An 18,358-nucleotide genomic window follows, 5' to 3' on the forward strand; every position below is an offset into this window, starting at 1 on the left:
CCTCCCTAGGGGTTTTCTCCAGCTGCTCTGATTTCCTCCCACAGTCTAAGGGAATGCCAGTTAGTACGTTGATTGGTCATTGTGAATTGTCCCATGATTGGGTTAGCGTTAAATCAGGGAGGGGGGGTTGTTGGGATTTGCTGGGCCGCGCGGCTCGAAGGGCTGGGAGCGCCTATACCCTGCTGTCTCTCTAAATAAATAAAAGGAAAAGTTTAGTAGGTCAAGCAGCATCTATGGAGAGGAATGGAGAGTCAATGTTTCAGGCCCAGATCCAGCAAGGGGAGCAGAAGCCAGGATAAGGAAGTGATCGATGAGACCAAGAGATGAAAGAGTGCAAGCTGGCGGGTGATCGATGAGACCAAGAGAGGGGGGAGGAGGGGCGAGGTAGGAAGGTGGGTGGACAAGGGAGAGGGCTGAAGAAGTAGAAATCTGATTGAGGAGAGTGGACGATGGGAGAAAGGGAAGGAGGAGGGGAACCACAGGGAGGTGATAGGCAGGTGAGGGGAAAAGAAGGGGTGAGAGGGGAACCAGGATGGAAAAGAGAGAGGAGGGGAAGGGAGCGGGGTGAGGGGAGGAATCACCAGAAGCTAAGGAGGAATTTTTTTAGCCAGAGAGTAGTGAATCTGTGGGATGCTCTACCACAGGCTGCAGTGGAGGCCAAGTCCTTGTGTATACTTAAGGCAGAAGTTGATAGTTTCCCTGATCGGTCAGGACATCAAAGGATACGGTGAGAAGGCAGGTGTATGGGGTTGAGCGAAATCCAGGATCAGCCATGATGGAGTGGCAGAGCAGACTCAATGGGCTGAATGGCCTAATTCTGCTCCTATGTCTTATGGTCTAAGCTTTTGATTTGCTAAGTGGAAGGTCTAAATCCCAGGTGAGCTTTTAACAGCTTCTTTGGCCAAACAATCAACCTGCTTGTTCCCCTTAACACCTCTATGTGCAGGAACCCATAAGAAGACATGTAGATCAATACTTTGTATATGAAATAAAGTTTGAAGAGCTTCCAGAAGTAAGTCTGACCCACTACTAGAATGACCTGTTTTAAGAGTGAACAGTTGACGTTTCGGGCCGAGATGCTTCATCAGGACTGATGAGTGGACTTGGCCCGAGAAGTCAACTGTTTATTCACTTCCATAGATGCTGCCTGGCCTGCTGAGTTCCTCCATCCCCTCAGCATCTACACCGCCAATGCCCCTCAGCGTGAAGGAAGTCACCTCTTGTTCTTCTAAACTGCAAACAGACCCAAATACTAAACCACCTCCTATAAGACATCACAGCACCCAAACCAACCCCTAGTGAACCTCTGCAGCTCTCTCTCCTACATAAGCATTTCCCTCCTTAAAAAAAGACTGAAGCTTTATGCAGTTCTGCAGGCTGGCTTCACCAACATCAAGTACACATATTTTTGTACTCCATTCTCTTTTTGGTTTCATTTACCTCAGTAATTACTTGCTGCTTGTGCAGTTAACATTCTGTGCCTCATGTATGAAGACCCTCGGATTCCTCTGGACAGCAGGTCCTACTCCCTCGCTACTCAAACAATATTCTGCTTTTCTATTCTTGGAAAGTGGATGGCCTCACATTTGCTGGCTTCGTAGTAGTAGTGAAATCACTTGAGTGGAGTATAATGTTCTCCAAAGGGGTTGTCTATAGAGGGTCTCCAGAGGCCAATCTGGGATCCACATACTTCACCCTTAATGGAGAACGCCTTTGTGTGACTTTGTTTAACGTGGGGAGGCTGAAACCACACGGACTTTGACAGATCAGTGTCAGGGTCTAGTTGAATAGAATGCAAGATGGCTGACGTAGTACCCCTTGCCAACCCTTTGGTGGTTTTTCCACAACCTGTTTTCTCGTCTTCCTTTCCTTTCTTCATTCTGGTTTAGTATACTCAACTCCTTCATAAAGTAAATTTGGAATTGCTGTCGCTATGGTCTAATTCTGCTATTTCTTATGGTGTGCTATTTCCAAAGCCTCCTGGAAATCCAAATACAATCTACTTCCTGGTTCCCCCTCACTACCATGCTTGTGACATTCTCGAAGGTTTGTTAAACACTATGTCCTTTTTATAAAGCCGCAGTGACTCTACTTGATTGTATTATGCTAAATTCCCTGCTTCTACATTTTAAACAGTTTCCGGGAGACTGATGCGAGATGAATTGACTTATAGTTTCCTGCTTTCTGGCCTCCTTTCTTGAACATCTTGTGATTTTCTAATTTGCTAGAACATTTCCCATGAATTATAGAATTTTATAAGTTCATGGCCAATGTGTCCTCTATCTTTGCAAATGCTTCTTTTAAGCCCTGCATTGTGGGCGATCAGGTGCAAGGGCACCATTCTTTAGCTCCAGGCATCTGCTTGCTGCCTTTCCTCTGTTGACTATAATTGTTTCAAGTTCTTCCCTCCCCTTTTAGCCCCAAAATTTCTACTGTAATTGGAATGAAAGGGTGAAAAGTGTAAAGTTTAATTGGAACATGAGTCTTCACTCAGAGGTTTGTGAGAGTGTGGAATGAGCTGCGCAAGTGGCGCATGCAAACTCAATCTAAATTAAGAGAAGTTTGGATAGGTACATGGATGGGAGGGGTATGGAGGGCTTTGGTCCGAGTGCAGGTTGATGGGACTAGGCGATTTAGACAGGCCAAATGGCCTGTTTCTATGCTGTACTTTTCTATGACTATGAATGCTTTATTTTTTTTTACTGAGGAAACAGATGCAAATATTTGTTCAAAGTCTTTGCTATCTCCTTATTTTCAATGATCAATTCCTCCTCTTCAACCTTGAAAGGGTCAATACGTGCATCAGTCACTCTCATCCACAGAGAACCTCTGACTGCCTGGTTTTATTTTTCTTGCTAGTTCCCTCTCATATAACTATTTTATTTAGACATTTGCTACTAATCTTTATAGCACTGCATGTCTTTTCATGGTCAAGGGCTACTGGATTGGGAAACGTGTACGTATCCTATCCTGGAAAGGGCCACTGGACTGGGCAATGTGTATGTACCCTATCCAGGAGAGATTTTTAATTATATTTTGTTTAGAGATACAGCACAGCTCAGCGAGCCCATGCTACCAATTACCAAATACAATGAATTAACCCACTAAATGGTACGTTTTTGGACTGTGGGAGGAAACCAGAGCATGCGGCGGAAACCCACACGGTCACAGGGAGAACATACAAACTCCTTACAGACAGCAGCGGGACTGAAGGGGGGCTGCAGCCACAGTAATAGCCTTGCGCTGTTACGTCACCATGCTGCCATTTCTTTTACCTTCCCGACATGGGAAAAGGAAGTTCTCTGATTATCATGGGTTCAGTCCCAGTCAAAGGCTGTAGCCCCAAAAGAAGCCCACATCACTAAGAGTGTGGTCACTCTGGGAAAACGTTATGCACAGTCACTGAGTACCTCTCTGCTCCTACCACTGTTGGGATGAGTGGAAGTAGATGCTTCCATTCAGGTTCAAGTAAGACTTTGTGTTTGTGCAAGTAAGACTCTCCCTTTGTGTTTGGTGCGGAGTATTTCTCTTTGCAGGCATTCAGCACCTTCTCCCTTTGCATTATATCAGGAGCATTCAATGGGAAACAATATACCCCCGCAGGTTCATCGATAAGGCTTTGTGAAAAGAATCACTAACTGATAGTGTAAGGAGCCCTACAGGATTTTCTGCTCCTGGCAACAAAACTCATGATGATCATATGAGGAGTGGAACAAGTGTGTCTCAATCTTGCAATGGCACTGACTTAAACCAAATGCTCCAAGGGCTGTGGTGGAATAGCAGCTTAGCAAGCTGGCTCCTTCTGCACTCAGTGTGGTAATCGGTATAATGACAGATCCTCTCCTGTGGTGCACGCACTTGTTTGGGGTCCTGGGGTTGTGGACCAAGAACAGTCCAGCCTGTTCATATCCGATGACCTGCAAAAAGTCTCTGAGGTGCGGCTGGTTCCAAAGTGCAGCAACTCCCTTCTCAGTTAGTTTAGGACACATCATGGTGGACGACTGAGAGATTTCCAGCTGTAGCAGGACAAAAGAGAGAAGAGATCAAGGCAGAGAGAGTGAAACCACAAACCTACTGAGTGACATCTGCATTCTTCTGTGAGAAGCTAAGAAACAGAATTAGGTGTGTTGAGCCAGCTCCACCATTCAATAAAACCAAGTTTGATTCTGTCTCCAGTTCACTTTCTTGGCTAGCCCTAAATCCCAATTTACCTAGTATTCAAGCATCAATTTATCAACTTTAAGTATTTTCAACAACTGAGTGTGCACAGCTCTTTGAAGAAAAGAATTCCAAAGACCTACAACTCCCTTACATAAAGAAACTCCTAATTGGCTCAGTCTATCCTGGTCTAATACCCTGGCACTGTTCACTCTCCTCCAGATTGAGGTAAGGCCTCAGAAGTTCTACTGACTCTTATGGGGAAAAGAAAACACTTACAGGACTGTGCAAAAGTCTTAGGCCTATAAATAGCTAGGGTGCATAGTATTGTATTTGTCAATGTGGAGCAGTAAATCTGACAGGAACAAAGGATTTTGGGAATGGCAAGAGTGGAGCATCGTGGGAGGGGTGTGGGGCGTGAGACAGGTGACAGAGAAGGAGTGCCAGGGGTGGGGTTGATGTGGGTGTAGACACATCCAGCCCTGAGACATCAGACAAAATTATCTGATTGCAAACAACTGGCTTATTGATCATTACAGAATGTTTCTCTGGTGCTTCCTGCTCCCTCTCCTCTCCCTTCCCCTTTTCCCAACCATGATTCTCTTCTCCCTGCCACCTTCCCACTCTCAATCCACAATAGAGACTAATATCAGAACAGCAATGCAGTGCAATACATAAAATTACTGCAGTACTGTGGAGAAGTCTTTGGCACCCTAGCTGTATACAGTGCCTTGAAAATGTTTTCAGCCTCCACAACTATTTTCACATTTTGCTGACTCATTTTTAAAATGTAAATATATTGAAGCTAGATTTTTGAGCTAATCTACAAAACATTGTCAAATCAAAGGAAAAATTCCAAATCCTGTCAACAATTTACTAAAAATTAAAAACCAAAATTGTGAGACTAAAAAAGTATTCATCCCCTTTGTAGTTACTACGCTAATTTCCCTACCTTACCAACTTACCCAATTTGTTAATGTCAAAAATTGGAGGATTACCTGTTTTCAATCAATTCATAAGAATAAACACCCCCTCTCTCTGGAAGGTCCAAAAGTGTGGTAGATTTTCAACAGACCAAACCAAAATGAAGATAAAAAGAGTATTAAAAAAACCATATTCTTACCTGTAAAGACTTTGCAAAGTGTTACTTTGCAGATACTGTAAAGATATTGGAGAAGGTCTTGAAGTCAAATGAGACTGAAGAGGAACTTTTTGGGGTCAACACTAAACATACGTATGGCTTAAATATTACACCGCGCATCATCCAGGTTATACAATCCCTATCATCCCTGTGGTGGAGGGAGCATCATGCTTTGGGGATTCTTTTCAGCAGCAGTGCTGGAAATCTACTCAGGAAAGATGGGACCATGAGTGCTGCTAAATACAGAGACATCCTGGATAAAAACCTGCTAGCTTCTGCTAGAAAGCTTAAACTAGGGAGGAAGTTTGACTTTTAGCAGGACAACAACCCAAAGCACACTGCCAGAGCAACCATGGAGTGGCTTGAAATAAAGAAAATTGATGTCCTTGAGTGGCCCAGTCAGAGTCTTCACCTTAACCCAATCAAACATCTTTGGCAAGACCTCACGATTAATGTCCACCGCTGCTCTCCAACTAACCTGGCTTGGCATTTTTTTTTTGTAATTTATTTTTTTATTGAAATTCATCAAACAAACATTTCCATAAGATGCATTCCAGACATTGTACATATACATCATATAAATCCGAGTCATATGCACACCATTTAAGAATTTTAATATCTCCCTCTAGATTATATTCTTTTATAGTGGTTTTCCATATTTTAAGAGTCAATTTCACCCATGGGTTATCAATAGTATTTATGTACCTTTGCAGGTTGTTATCAGCCAAAATTGCTTGTATGGGGATGGGAAGTACCCGCTCCTCAATGTCTTTTCATTGAGCGTCATATGATGGGTTGCACCAACATATCACAGCTCTCAACTGTGCTGCAAAATAATAATCTCTAAGAGAAGGCAAGCCCCAACCCCCTTTTCCTTTGCTAATTGCAAAGTTTTGAGATGAACTCTAGGCCTTTTACCCTGCCAAATATACCTTGATAGCATCTTGTTCCGTTCATTGAATTGATTTTGATTAATCTCTATTGGTAGGGACTGAAAGAGATATTACAGTCTGGGCAGTATATTCATTTTAATAGACTCAATCCTTGAACTGAGACTGAAAAAAGGAATCAGGCTCCATCTTGCCACATCTTCCTTAATTTTTTTTATATAAAGGCTGATAATTACATTCTGATAATTTTGCCAAATCTTTTGGCATAATGATGCCCAAATATCTGAAAGACTCTGTGTGCCATGCCCAGGGGTATCGACTTTCAATTTCTCTTGGTGGGCTATAGAAATATGAAAGTAAATGGGTTTTTATCTATGTTGATCTTGTATCCTGATAATTGACCATATTGTTCAAAGGATTACATCAAATTAGGTAAAGAGTACGTTGGTTGCCCTAGATAGATCAAAATGTCAACCTGGCATGGCTTGAGCAATTTTGCAAGGAGGAATAGACAAATCCTGCTCCATCACGTTGTGCAAAGCTAGTAGGTACTTATCCAAAAAGACAACTGACTGTGAAGCTGTGACAGATAGTTCAACCAAGTACTGAGCAAAGGGGAATGAATACTTTTGAACTATTAACATTTCAGTTCTTGAATTTTTAGTTTTACATGCTTAACTATTTTCCCTGTTTTTTGGGCTCTTCTGTGAAATAAAAAAAAACTCAGTTAAATTGATCAAACTCCTTGGTTATAATACTCATTTATGTAAACAATTACTTGGGGACTGAATACTTTTTCAAGGCATCGTACATGTGCATACAACTTTTGCACAGTAGATTTACCAAACATGAATTTTCCTTTGTAAACTCATGTTGATTTTGCTTAATAATAATTTAATTATTTTACTGCTCTGTTCTCATGTCCATAATGATGTCCTGCATTTTGATGAAAAAAGTTGTCAGGTTAACTGTGTAAAGTTTCCTATTTTTTTTCTTTTCCTCCTATCATATAAATATCAGTGCTACACTTGCATCTTCTAATCTGCCAAAATCATTCCTGCAGTGCAATATGAAACATTCTGAAGGCACTTCTGGAATAAAACCTAACTGTTTCTGGGAGACTGTGTGCTAAGCAGACATGTGAAATCTTTTGCCTTATGTTTGTAGATGAGTTTACACGTGGCAGTGCTCATCTACAAACGATTACACATATTATGTAAAACTTCGAGACCAGCACCACTTGGCCTGTTCATTTTATTCTCAGAACTAACCATTCCAAAAAAAAAATCTAAAATGCCTGCAAAACTTGTGTACAAGTGCGTCCTGTATATGTGAAGATGCATGATCATTGATAACAAAATTAACTCTCATTTAACTCTTTACTACTGCCCACTTTTGGAACGAATACTCGCAAGGGAAATACTAGCTTCGCAAAGCAATCAGGACACCATCCTCAGGAACACTTTAAAAGGCAATGCTGTGCAGTATTGACCTGAACTTTGCATTGGTAATACTGGGAAATCTAACAGTGTTCATTGTGATTCCTCCTTGAAACAAACAGCACTTCAGATTTTGACGCAGTGCTGGGGAAAGAAGGAGCTGTTTCACTGACCGTAATATGTAGGAATAGAGTTAGGCTATTCAGCCCATTGCATCTGCTCTGGTCAGCTTAATGTGGCTTGACCAATGTCTTTCCAAGCCAAAGAAACTAATGCTATAGGTGAAATTTTAATTTAAAGAATGGCAGGGAGGGTTATGGTGAGAGAAAATTTAGAAAACTTAAGAGAAAGAACCAAGTGATAATGCAGGGTAGTATAATTGGTAATGGTAACAGAGTCTGTCATGGAGGAATGTAAAATGAAAGAAGAATGGTCAAAAGTAAAGGGGAAATGGTTGAAAGACAACATTGAAGGCTAAAATTAGACTGTGTCCCAGTGACAGGCTGGAACAAAGAGTGAGGGTCTTGTAGAATCTTTCAAAGAAACAAGAGGTGAAATCACACATACCAAAGTGATGAGCTGCTCTAATACGTCACAGGTCAGGGGAAGGATCCAAATTAACGCATTGATACACTGATTACTGGCACTGAGATCTGAAATCATACAAAGACATAAACCGGATGAAGAAAATCTATCATCATCTGCATTTTTCAATCACTAGTGTTTGGCATATTGCATCTCCCCTGACCAGGCCTTTCTAAATGTCACTTTAATATGCTTTCCAAGTTGCATATCGACGTACCAGCCTCGTAAAGTTCTCCATTGCAGGACAGGGTGTAGGACCTATATCCTGAAAAACGAGAAAGCTGACAGCAGCAAATGGAATGCTGCAGTGATGTGACACACACATGCAAAATTGGAATATGAGCACTTTAAAAATCAATCCAGAGACATTTTCATTCCTTCTACATTTTCTTTATCCATCTCGTTCTGTGCACGTTCATTTCATTTGTACCTAATCACTCTAGCCCTTAGCACTGCTACAGAGCACCCCTTTAATTCTTTTTCCCTTGGAATCTGCAAGTCTGAATTTGTGTAAAAACTGTTCATCTACAATATTCATAGAGAGATACAGGACCTCCAGGCCACTAAGTCTACACCAGCCATCAATCACCCAATTACACTATCCCAGTTTATTTTCTCCACAATCCCATCAACTCACCCCAGATACTGCCACCCACACACATGAGGGGTAATTTACAGTGGCCGATTAATGTAACCGCCCACAAATGTTTGGGAAATGGGAGGAAACTGGAGAAACTTGGGGTCCCAGGGAGTTTGTACAAACTGGTCACAACTAACACTGAGGCCATGTTGAGCCTGGCTCCTGGCTCTGAGAGACTCTACGTGAGATCCTAAAACTTAGAGCACAAAGTACTTTCGGAGTAAACTAATGATCAGCAATATTTTGTTCTAGTCTGTGGGGCTTCAAGCTTGGCTGAACGGACAGGATTTATAAACTTCTAAACATAAATACTTTTAGTTTATTTAAGTTCTGACCAAAGTTCAATATACTAGCGAATGAGTCTGAATATTTTTAAAGGCTTTTCTCTGTCATTTAAAATTATGTTCAATAGAAAATGCATGTTGCAGCAACTGAAACTGCAACTGTGTTAACTAAAACTACATTAATCAAACATTGTTTAATTGATGAAATTTTCTGAGAAGTTAAAAATGAAATTCATATTGAAACATTAGCTCATGAGGAATGTTATTTTCTATAATATGAAAATAGTCTTTGAGAAGAAACTTAACAAAAGATATCAGATTAGGAAAATTTTTGGGTAGCTGGGTCCTGAATTGGCGATTGTGTTCAAAGCAGATATTCAAACTCAGGTAATAGGTTAGCAGTACAACTTGGCAGACAGCGTCATGTTGTTGATGTGTGGCAGTGAGCATACTGAAGCACTGGTGTAAGATGAAGGATAGAGTGTGGTATGTAATGGAGGAAGAAAGGGTGTTGGTGTGATGGAGGGAGTGAGGGTGTTGATGGGATGTTGGGAGTGAGAGTGTGAGTGTGATGGAGGGAGTGAGGGTGTTGGTGGGATGTTGGGAGTGAGAGTGAGGATGTGATGGAGGGAGAAAGGGTGTTGGTGGGATGTTGGGAGTGAGAGTGTGGATGTGATGGAGGGAGAAAGGGTGTTGGTGTGATGGAAGTAGAGTAATGGTGTTGGTGACTGATTAGTTCAACCGGTAATGTGTTGTTGGAGCCTACATCAGATTTGCTGAAAATTGAGCACAGTTAATTTGGGGCTGACCAATAACAGCGGCAATGACTTGTTGTGCATTTTGAATCAGCCTCTCTGGATTCCATTGTGGGAAAAGAATGGCCACTGGACTGGCAGGGGCAAAGGTTGGTGCACAGTCCTTCACAACATCAGCATTCGCTGCCTTTCTCCCGGTCAGCTTGTCCACTTTGGGTGGGAATGATGGGAATGGCTGGAAGTGAAATCCCAGTAACTGAAGCATGGAATATATTCCTGGAATGCTGATTATATTTGTCGTCAACTTCACTGTGCAACGATCTGTGGGGAGACAAAAAGATGGCAAAATCAGAACCTGCATCAGATTAACGAGTGCTACGTGTTCACATTGCAGCTCCGTCACTGATCCACCACACAGTCACAGATTCACCCGCAATCAATATTATTCAATTGCTGCTATTTCACCACTGCCACCCACTCCCTACCCCTCACCCTTTTCCTGTAGGGAACCTACTCCAAAGCTGCAGAATGATGGAGCCTTTCATGCTCGACCCTTGCCTTGGTTTCATCCTGTGCATCATACACACACATTGCATTTGTGTGCCCGCCACTATTCTAAGCGCTCACGGCTGCAATGCCTCACTGGCCTTTAGATAAAGGCCTTTTAGACATGGACAACTGGAATAAGTTAGGACTAAAAGCTAACTGGGAAGAGGAAGGCTCTGAGGGAAGAAGGTTCAATTACTCAGGAGGAAATAAAAGACCAGCGGCACCAGATAATGAGGGGGGAAATGACAACCATAGTGTGACAGGCCAGGGGACAAGATGTAAACAAAAACATGCTATACAGAACAAATTCAGAGCAGTAAATATCTGTAAATAATCAAAGCCTGTTATTCTGCTTTGAATGTATGTAACATTTGCAGTAAGGTAAATTAGTTGACAGCACAGATGAGAGAATAAGAGTAATAAGTGAAGTGAAATACTGTCATGTGATTGCAGAGTGACCCGACATTGAGCTCAATTTTCCAGGTTATACATTATTCCAGAAGACAGACCAAAGGGAATAGGTGTTGAGCACCTCAGCTACACCTGCCAAAAGTGGAGCTTCCCAGTGGCCAAATATTTTAATTCCAATTTCCATTCCCATTCCGACATGTCGGTCCATGGCCTCCTCTTGTACCTCAATGAGGCCACCCTCATGGTTGAGGAGTAACATATTCTGTCTGGGTCCCCTCCAACCTGATGGCATAAATATCGATTTCTCCTTCCTGTAAGGAAGTATTTTCACTTCCCCTCTCTCCTTCTTCTATTCCCTACTCTGGCCTCTTACCTCTTCTCACCTGCCTATCAACTCCCTCTGGGTTCCCTCCTCCTTCCCATTCTCCTCTTGTCCACTCTCCTCTCCTTTGGGATTCCTTTTTCTCCAGCCCTTTATCTTTTCAACCCACCTGGCATCACCCATCACCTTCTAGCTATCCTCATTCCCCTTCCTCCACCTTTTTATTCTGGCATCTTCCCCCTTCTTTTTCAGTCCAGAAGAAGGGTCGCAGCCTGAAACATCGACTGTTTATTCATTTCCATGGACGCTGCCTGGCCTGCTGAGTTCCTCCAGCATCTTGTGCGTGTTGCTTCGGATTTCCAGCATGCTTTCTTGTGTTTGAGGAGGTGGGACGGTGATTTTAGTCAAAGAAAGTGCTGAGTTGTAATATGGAGGCAGTGGAGAGTGGTGTGAAAACAAAAACAGCAGGGGACGGTAGACACGGGTGGGAGTAGCCCAGAGATGCCCAAAATGATGATTGCTTGCTAGCTCAGAACATAAATGGGGAAATATCAAGGGCATCTTTGAAGGAAATTGACAAAAGCCATGGGAGATTGGATGAACCAACATAACAAGGGTATTGTAGTGGAAGAATTTGTGGATTACATCAGAGAGCAGTACTTTGTACAACTTACCCAGGAGCAAGCTATTTCGATTTGATCTTTCAGAATGAGGAATGATTAATAGGGACACTGTGGGTAAACATCCCCAAGGGAGTGGTGGCGTCAATATGAAAGATTTCCAAATGCAGTTTGAGGATGAACACCCAAGTCCATAACCATTGTCTTCGACGTAAGTTAGTGTAATTACACTCAATGGCCACTCTATTAGGTGCCCCTGTGTACCAGGTCGTTAATGCAAATATTAATCAGCCAATCATGTGGTAGCAACTCAATGGATAAAAGCATGCAGACAGGGTTGTTGTTCAGACCAAATATCAGAATGGAGGGAAAGAAATGTGGTCTAAGTGACTTTGGGCATGGAATGATTGTTGGTGCTAGACAGGATGGTTTGAGTATCTCACAAACTGCTGATCCCCTGGGATTTTCACACACAACAGTCTCTATTATTTACAAAGAATGGTGCAAAAAACAAAAAAAAGAAACACCCAGCGAGTGGCAGTTCCGTGGGTGAAAATGCCTTGTTAATCAAGAACTTAGAGGAGAATGGCCAGTGGTTGAGGCTGACAAGGAGGCGACAGTAACACAGATAACCACGTGTTACCACAGTGATACACAGAAGAGCATCTCTGAGCACATATGTTGAACCTTGAAATGGATGGGCTACAGCCACAGAAGACCATGAACATAGACTCAGTGGCCACTGTTATTAGATACAGGAGATACAGAGTAGTAGATAGAAGGGAAGAGCTTCAGCCCCTACTGGCTTGGGCAGGAAGTGGGAGGGGAGAGTGTGAAATAGTGTTAGTTTAGAGGGGAAACTGCTATCTGAACTGCTAATGACTAACATTGTTTTCTCCGCCATTGTCCCTGTACCTAAAAAGACCAAGGTAACATGTCTGAACAACTGGCATCCTGTCACACTCACCTCAACAATAAGCAAATGCTTTGAGAGGCTGGTCAAAGACTACATCTGCAGCATGCTACCACCAAACTGGATCCCCTATAATTTGCCTACCAACACAACAGAGGATACAACAGCCACATCTTACACATCTGGAGAAGAGGGATGCTTATGTGACAATGCTGTTCTTGGAACTACAGTTCAGCATTCAGCACCATAATTCCCTCCAGGCTCGACAAGAAGCTCAGAGACCTCGGCCTTCACCCTACCTTGTATAGCTGGATCCTGGACTTCCTGTCAGTTCACCGGCAGGTGGTAAGAGTGGGCTTACTCTGCCCCTCTGACCCTCAATACAGGTGCCCTCAGGGTTGTGTACTAAGCCCCCTCCTCTACTCTCTGTATACCCATGACTGTGTCGCCACCCACAGCTCCAATCTGCTTATTAAATTTGCTGATGACACTACACCGATTGGCCTAATCTCAAATAATAACGAGGCAGCACAGAGACGAAGTCAACACCCCGACACAGTGGTGTCAAGAAAACAACCTCTCACTCAACATCGCAAAAACAAAAGGAGCTGGTTGTGGACTACAGGACAACCCCTATAGACATCAATGGATCTGGGGTTGAGGGGGTGAACAGCTTTAAGTTCCTTGGCATAAACATCACCAAGGATCTCATGTGGTCTGTACAGACTGGCCGTGTGGTGATAAAAGGCACAACAGCACTTCTTTCATTTCAGACGGTTGAAGAAGTTTGCTATGGCCCCCCAAATTCTAAGAACTTTCAACAGGGGCACAATTGAGAGCATCCTGACTGGCTGCATCACTGCCTAGTTTGGGAACTGTACTTCCCTCAATCGCAGGACTTCTGAGAGTGATGCGGACAGCCCAGTGCATCTGTAGATGTGAACTTGCCATGATTCTGGATATTTACAAAGACAGGTGTGAAAAAAAGGGCCCAAGGATTATTGGAGACCTGAGTCACGCCAACCACAAACTGTTCCAGCTGCTACCATACAGGAAACGGTACCGCAGCATAAAAGCCAGAACCAACAGGCTCCGGGACTAGCTTCTTCCACCAGGCCATCAGACTGCTTAATTCGTGCTGATGCAACTGTATTTCTATGTTATATTGACTCTCCTGTTGTACATAATATTTATTAAAAATTACCATGATTACACATTGCACATTTGAACGGAGATGTAATGTAAAGATTTTTACTCCTCATGTATTTGAAGGATGTAATTTATCATCATCTTAAAAGTGAAACTTCTCACCCATGTGGGTACTGCCTTCAGGGAAGAATGACAGTGTCAATCATCAGAAGTTGTGCTTCTTTGGGTTATCAGCAGACTGATCCCAAAACACTTGTGAGTAGATGCATTGAGACAAAGGGAAGGATACTGTAGTGTCACATTAAGATTACTGTAATCTCTCAGCACCGAGGAAGGGGTTTTCATCAATGAGGAATTCTGGTCTCTTTATCAATTGTTAAGTTCCACGTCAGGACTTCCACACCGGCCCATTATAATGTAGAAAGGCAACAGAAAACATCATTACTCCAAAGGGCCGTAGTTGGGTTACAACGTATGGCATCTAACCTCTCGGACCTTCTGAGTGAGGGTGCTGCTGAATGCAGGTGTGGTACCAACACTGCAGCCTGGTGGCATATCTGAATGGAAAAGCTGGCTGGCTCACTGCTTATGCCATGGAGAATGAGTTACATCCTTCGCAACTTCAGGTAGGCAAAGGTTACTCACAGTCTATTTGCAAAATTTTACAGTTTATTCTGCTGAGCAAAGGTGAGGGTGTCCTCACTGTATAACCAGTCAGAATTACTCACCAGCAGAGGGTTAGTAACTCTCTGATAGTCATCATCACCATTATGTGCTGTGTCATAAGACATCAGATGATCATGATTGTTCTTGGCAAATTGTTCTCTAGAAGTGGTTTGCCATTGCATTTTCTGGGCAGTCTTTTCAAGATGGGTGACCCCAGCCTTTATCAATATTCTTCAGATATTGTCTGCCTGGCATCAATGGTCACATAACCAGAACATGTGATATGTACCTGCTGCTCATATGACCATCCACCACCTGCTCCCATGGCTTCACGTGACCCTGATCGGAGGTGTGGGGGGGGGGGGGAACTAAGCAGAAGCTACACCTTGTCCAAGGGTGACCTGCAGGCTAGCGGATGGAACGATTTACACCTCCTCTGGTAGAGACCTATTTCCACCCCGTCACCCATCTCTGACAACACTTGGCTAAAGATGTCAGTTTATAATAATGCACATCCTTCATTATTCAACAGGGTAAGGGTTTAACACAATTGTGCCTAAGACACAGGAGCAGAATTAGGCCACTCAGCCCATCGAATCTGCTTAGCCATTCCATTACAGCTGATTTATTATCCTTCTCAACCCCACCCTCCTGACCTCCCCATAATCTTTGACACCCTTACTAATCAAGAACCTATCAACCCAGCTTTAAACATACCCAATAACTTGACTTCCTCAGCTATCTGTGGCAACAAATTCCACAGATTCGTCACCCTCTGGCTAAAGAAATTGCCCTCATCTCTGTTCTAAAGGGACAATATTTGATATGGTTCAATGAGATGGCCCCTCATTCATCTAAACTCCAATAAGTACAGGCCCAAAACCATCAAATGCTTCCCATATGTTAGCCCTTTCGTTCTCAGAATCATTCTCATGAACCCAGTCTGACCCTTTCCAGTGGCAGCACATACTTCCTTTGATAAGAAAACCAAAACTCCTCACAATGTTCAAAGTGCGGACTGACAAATGCCTTACGGTCTCAGCTTTACATTCTCTCAACCTCTCACAACCTTCCTTACCACCAACTCAACCAGCATGTAAACCTTGAGGGAATCCTGCACACAAGCTCCCAAGTCTCTGATTCTGATTCTGATTTCTGAATTTTCTCCCCATTTAGAAAATAGTTTAAACCTTTATTTTTTTCCACCAGTGTATGACCATATACTTCTCTACACTATTCCATCTGCCACTTCTTTGCCCAGACTCCTAATCTGTCTAAATCCTTCTGTAGATTCCCTGCTTCCTCAACACTACCTGTCCTTCCACCTATAGTTTCTTCATATAATTGACAAAGCCGTCAATTCTGTCATCCACATCATTGAAAAGAACATGAAAAGAAGCGGTTCTGAAAGTGAGCCCGGAGGAAGAGACTTCCTTTATTTCCACTCTCTGCCTCCTGCTGGTCAGCCAGTCTTCTATCCCTGCTAGTATCTTTCCTGTAATACCATGGGCTCTTACCTTGTTTAGCAGCCTCACGCGTGGCATCTTGTCTAAGGCCTTCTGAAAATTTAAGTATACACCATTGTATAATCTCTGTTGTCTATCCTGCATGCTACTGCCTCAAAGAATTCCAACTGATCTGTTAGGCAAGATTTCCACTTCAGTCTATTTTATCATGTGCCACTAAGTACACTGAAACCTCATCCTTAAAAATGGACTCTAATATCTTACCAACCACTGAAGTCAGGCTAAGTGGCCTATAATTTCCTGTCTTTTTCCTCTCTCCCTTCTTAAAGAGTGGAGTGACCTTTATAATGTTCCAGTCCTCTGTAACCATTCTAGAATCTAGTTATTCTTGAAAGATCACTACTAATACATCCACAATTTCTTCAGAACCCTTGGGTGTGGTCTATTAGCTTCCCAAGCACTTTCTCCTCAGTAAAAGCAACTACACTCACCTCTACCCTTCTACACTCTCAATTTTTTTGGCATACTGCTAGTATCTTCCATATTGAAGACAGGTGAAAGATATTTATTAAGTTCATCTGCCATTTCTTTGTCTCCCATTACTGCCTCTCCAGCATCATTTTCCAGCGGTCTGATATCCACTCTTACATCTCTTTTACTCTTTGCATATATCTGAAAAATCTTTTTGTAGCTCTTTTATACTATTGACTAGATTACCTTCATGTCGTTTCCTTTCTCTCCTTTTTGAACTTCTAGTTGCCTTCTGTTGGTTTTGAAAAGCTTCCCATTATTTTTTGTCATATTATATGCCTTGTCTTTTGCTTTTATGCTGTCTTTGACTTCCCCTCAGCCATGGTTGCCTCATCCTCTGTTTAAGAACACTTCTTCTTTGGGATGTACTGTATTTATCCTGTACCTTCCAAATTGCACCCAGAAACTCCAACCATTGCTGCTCTGCTGGATATATTTGGATGCCCTCTAGAGGACTGATGAAGCTGAGGTGGAATAATGATTGTTTTGCTATCAGCTGGAAATTATTGGACTTTATCTACCTTACAGTCAAAAATGGTGTTCCCTGGCCATCATCTACCAGGGGTGGACAGGGGTGGTTATCCAAAGTCCCAGCTGGATCTGGGGAAATTGGAGGGCTGTGTTTCTCTGTTAGAGAGCTGGGTGGATCACGTCAACAGTAGAATGGGGTGGTGGGACATTGGAGGATGTTGAACGGGAAACGGTATGATATTTGGGATATAAAATTGATCTCATCCTCACCAATTTACCTGTGGCAAATGGCTATCCATAATAATGAAGTAACCACAGCGGAGACAGAGTGCTGTTGGCACAACAAGGATACTCTCATGTTAATCATATCATAAGGGGTGGACTTAGTGCCGATCTGGCAGCTTGAGACTGGCCGTCCATGAGGTCTGTATGGACTGTCTGGATTATCAGCAGCAGTAAAACTCTGTCATATCCCTTCCGTTACCTTCAATGCTGGGGCAGGGGAACAACTTTGGTTCAACGAGGAGTACAAAAGGGCAGCAGCCACACCTCAAACGAGATGCCTCTGTGATTTGAACTGAAGATGGCTTTTGGTGTCAGAGGATATTTGCAACACCACCTACCTGTGTTAGTGTCAGAGAGCCTCTTGGCTGCTTCACCGATCAGGAGATGCAGCAGCTTTAATAATGCTGTGACAGCGCCTTGATTCACGAGGAGTTCTTCTACACTTTTTTGCATCTTTATAGAGAGCTCCTCCTGATCAGGAACTGAAGTAGCAGAGACCTTGTTAGTTCAGCTGTTGTGGAGAATTCTTCACTAGAGGTGCCTACTTTCAGCCTACATGCAGACCTGGTGTCAAACCTTAGTCTCTGCTGATTAAAACTAGGCTGGATGCCATATCTCAGCCAGCACTGCGTTTAAGCAGGTCAGATGCCCAGCCTCAATCTGTACCATATAAATTCAGTAAAATATTCTCCTTATTCTGCATATGAGCAAGTCTCGTGTCTCAGTCAGTGTGGCTGCCAATGCACAGGTTGAACACATTGTCTCATTGTATGTTGCAGTAACTTGTCTCAGGGTATACGTTGTATCATACAATGCATCATGCTAATGTAGCTCTTTAGTCTCATTTCCTTGTTCTTCCCCATAGATATCCAATAAATTGGCCAAGCCGGAAGAATAAAGAGAGGCCATATGGTGCAATTTTAAATAATCTGCAGGAACAGAATGCTCCAAGCAGATACATACAGAATTTTTTAAAGATAGCAGGACAGGTTGAGGAAGCAGTTAGAGATCGTAATGGGATTACTGTTTCATAACTGTAAGCATAAAATAACAAATGCAAAGATATTACAATAAAGAACATCA

The 18,358-nt window shown here is 42.8% G+C and overlaps 1 protein-coding gene across 4 annotated transcripts in view; it reads right to left on the reverse strand.

The window, feature by feature from the left end:
• LOC132407610 (tetratricopeptide repeat protein 28-like) overlaps positions 1 to 18,358 on the reverse strand; it is a 226,413-nt gene that overhangs the window by 17,655 nt on the left and 190,400 nt on the right. For 2 of the 4 annotated variants that reach the window (XM_059994374.1, XM_059994372.1), the window contains 4 exons: positions 17,614 to 17,757; positions 9,947 to 10,213; positions 8,196 to 8,281; positions 3,859 to 4,016 (listed from right to left, as the gene is read on the reverse strand). In XM_059994374.1, the coding sequence (XP_059850357.1) occupies positions 3,859 to 4,016; positions 8,196 to 8,281; positions 9,947 to 10,213; positions 17,614 to 17,757 (655 nt within the window). The remainder of the gene's footprint in view (positions 1 to 3,858; positions 4,017 to 8,195; positions 8,282 to 9,946; positions 10,214 to 17,613; positions 17,758 to 18,358) is intronic. The other 2 variants (XM_059994375.1, XM_059994373.1) reach the window with 1 other exon arrangement.

The sequence above is a fragment of the Hypanus sabinus genome, chromosome 18 (genome assembly GCF_030144855.1).
Source record: "Hypanus sabinus isolate sHypSab1 chromosome 18, sHypSab1.hap1, whole genome shotgun sequence".
NCBI lineage: Eukaryota > Metazoa > Chordata > Chondrichthyes > Myliobatiformes > Dasyatidae > Hypanus > Hypanus sabinus.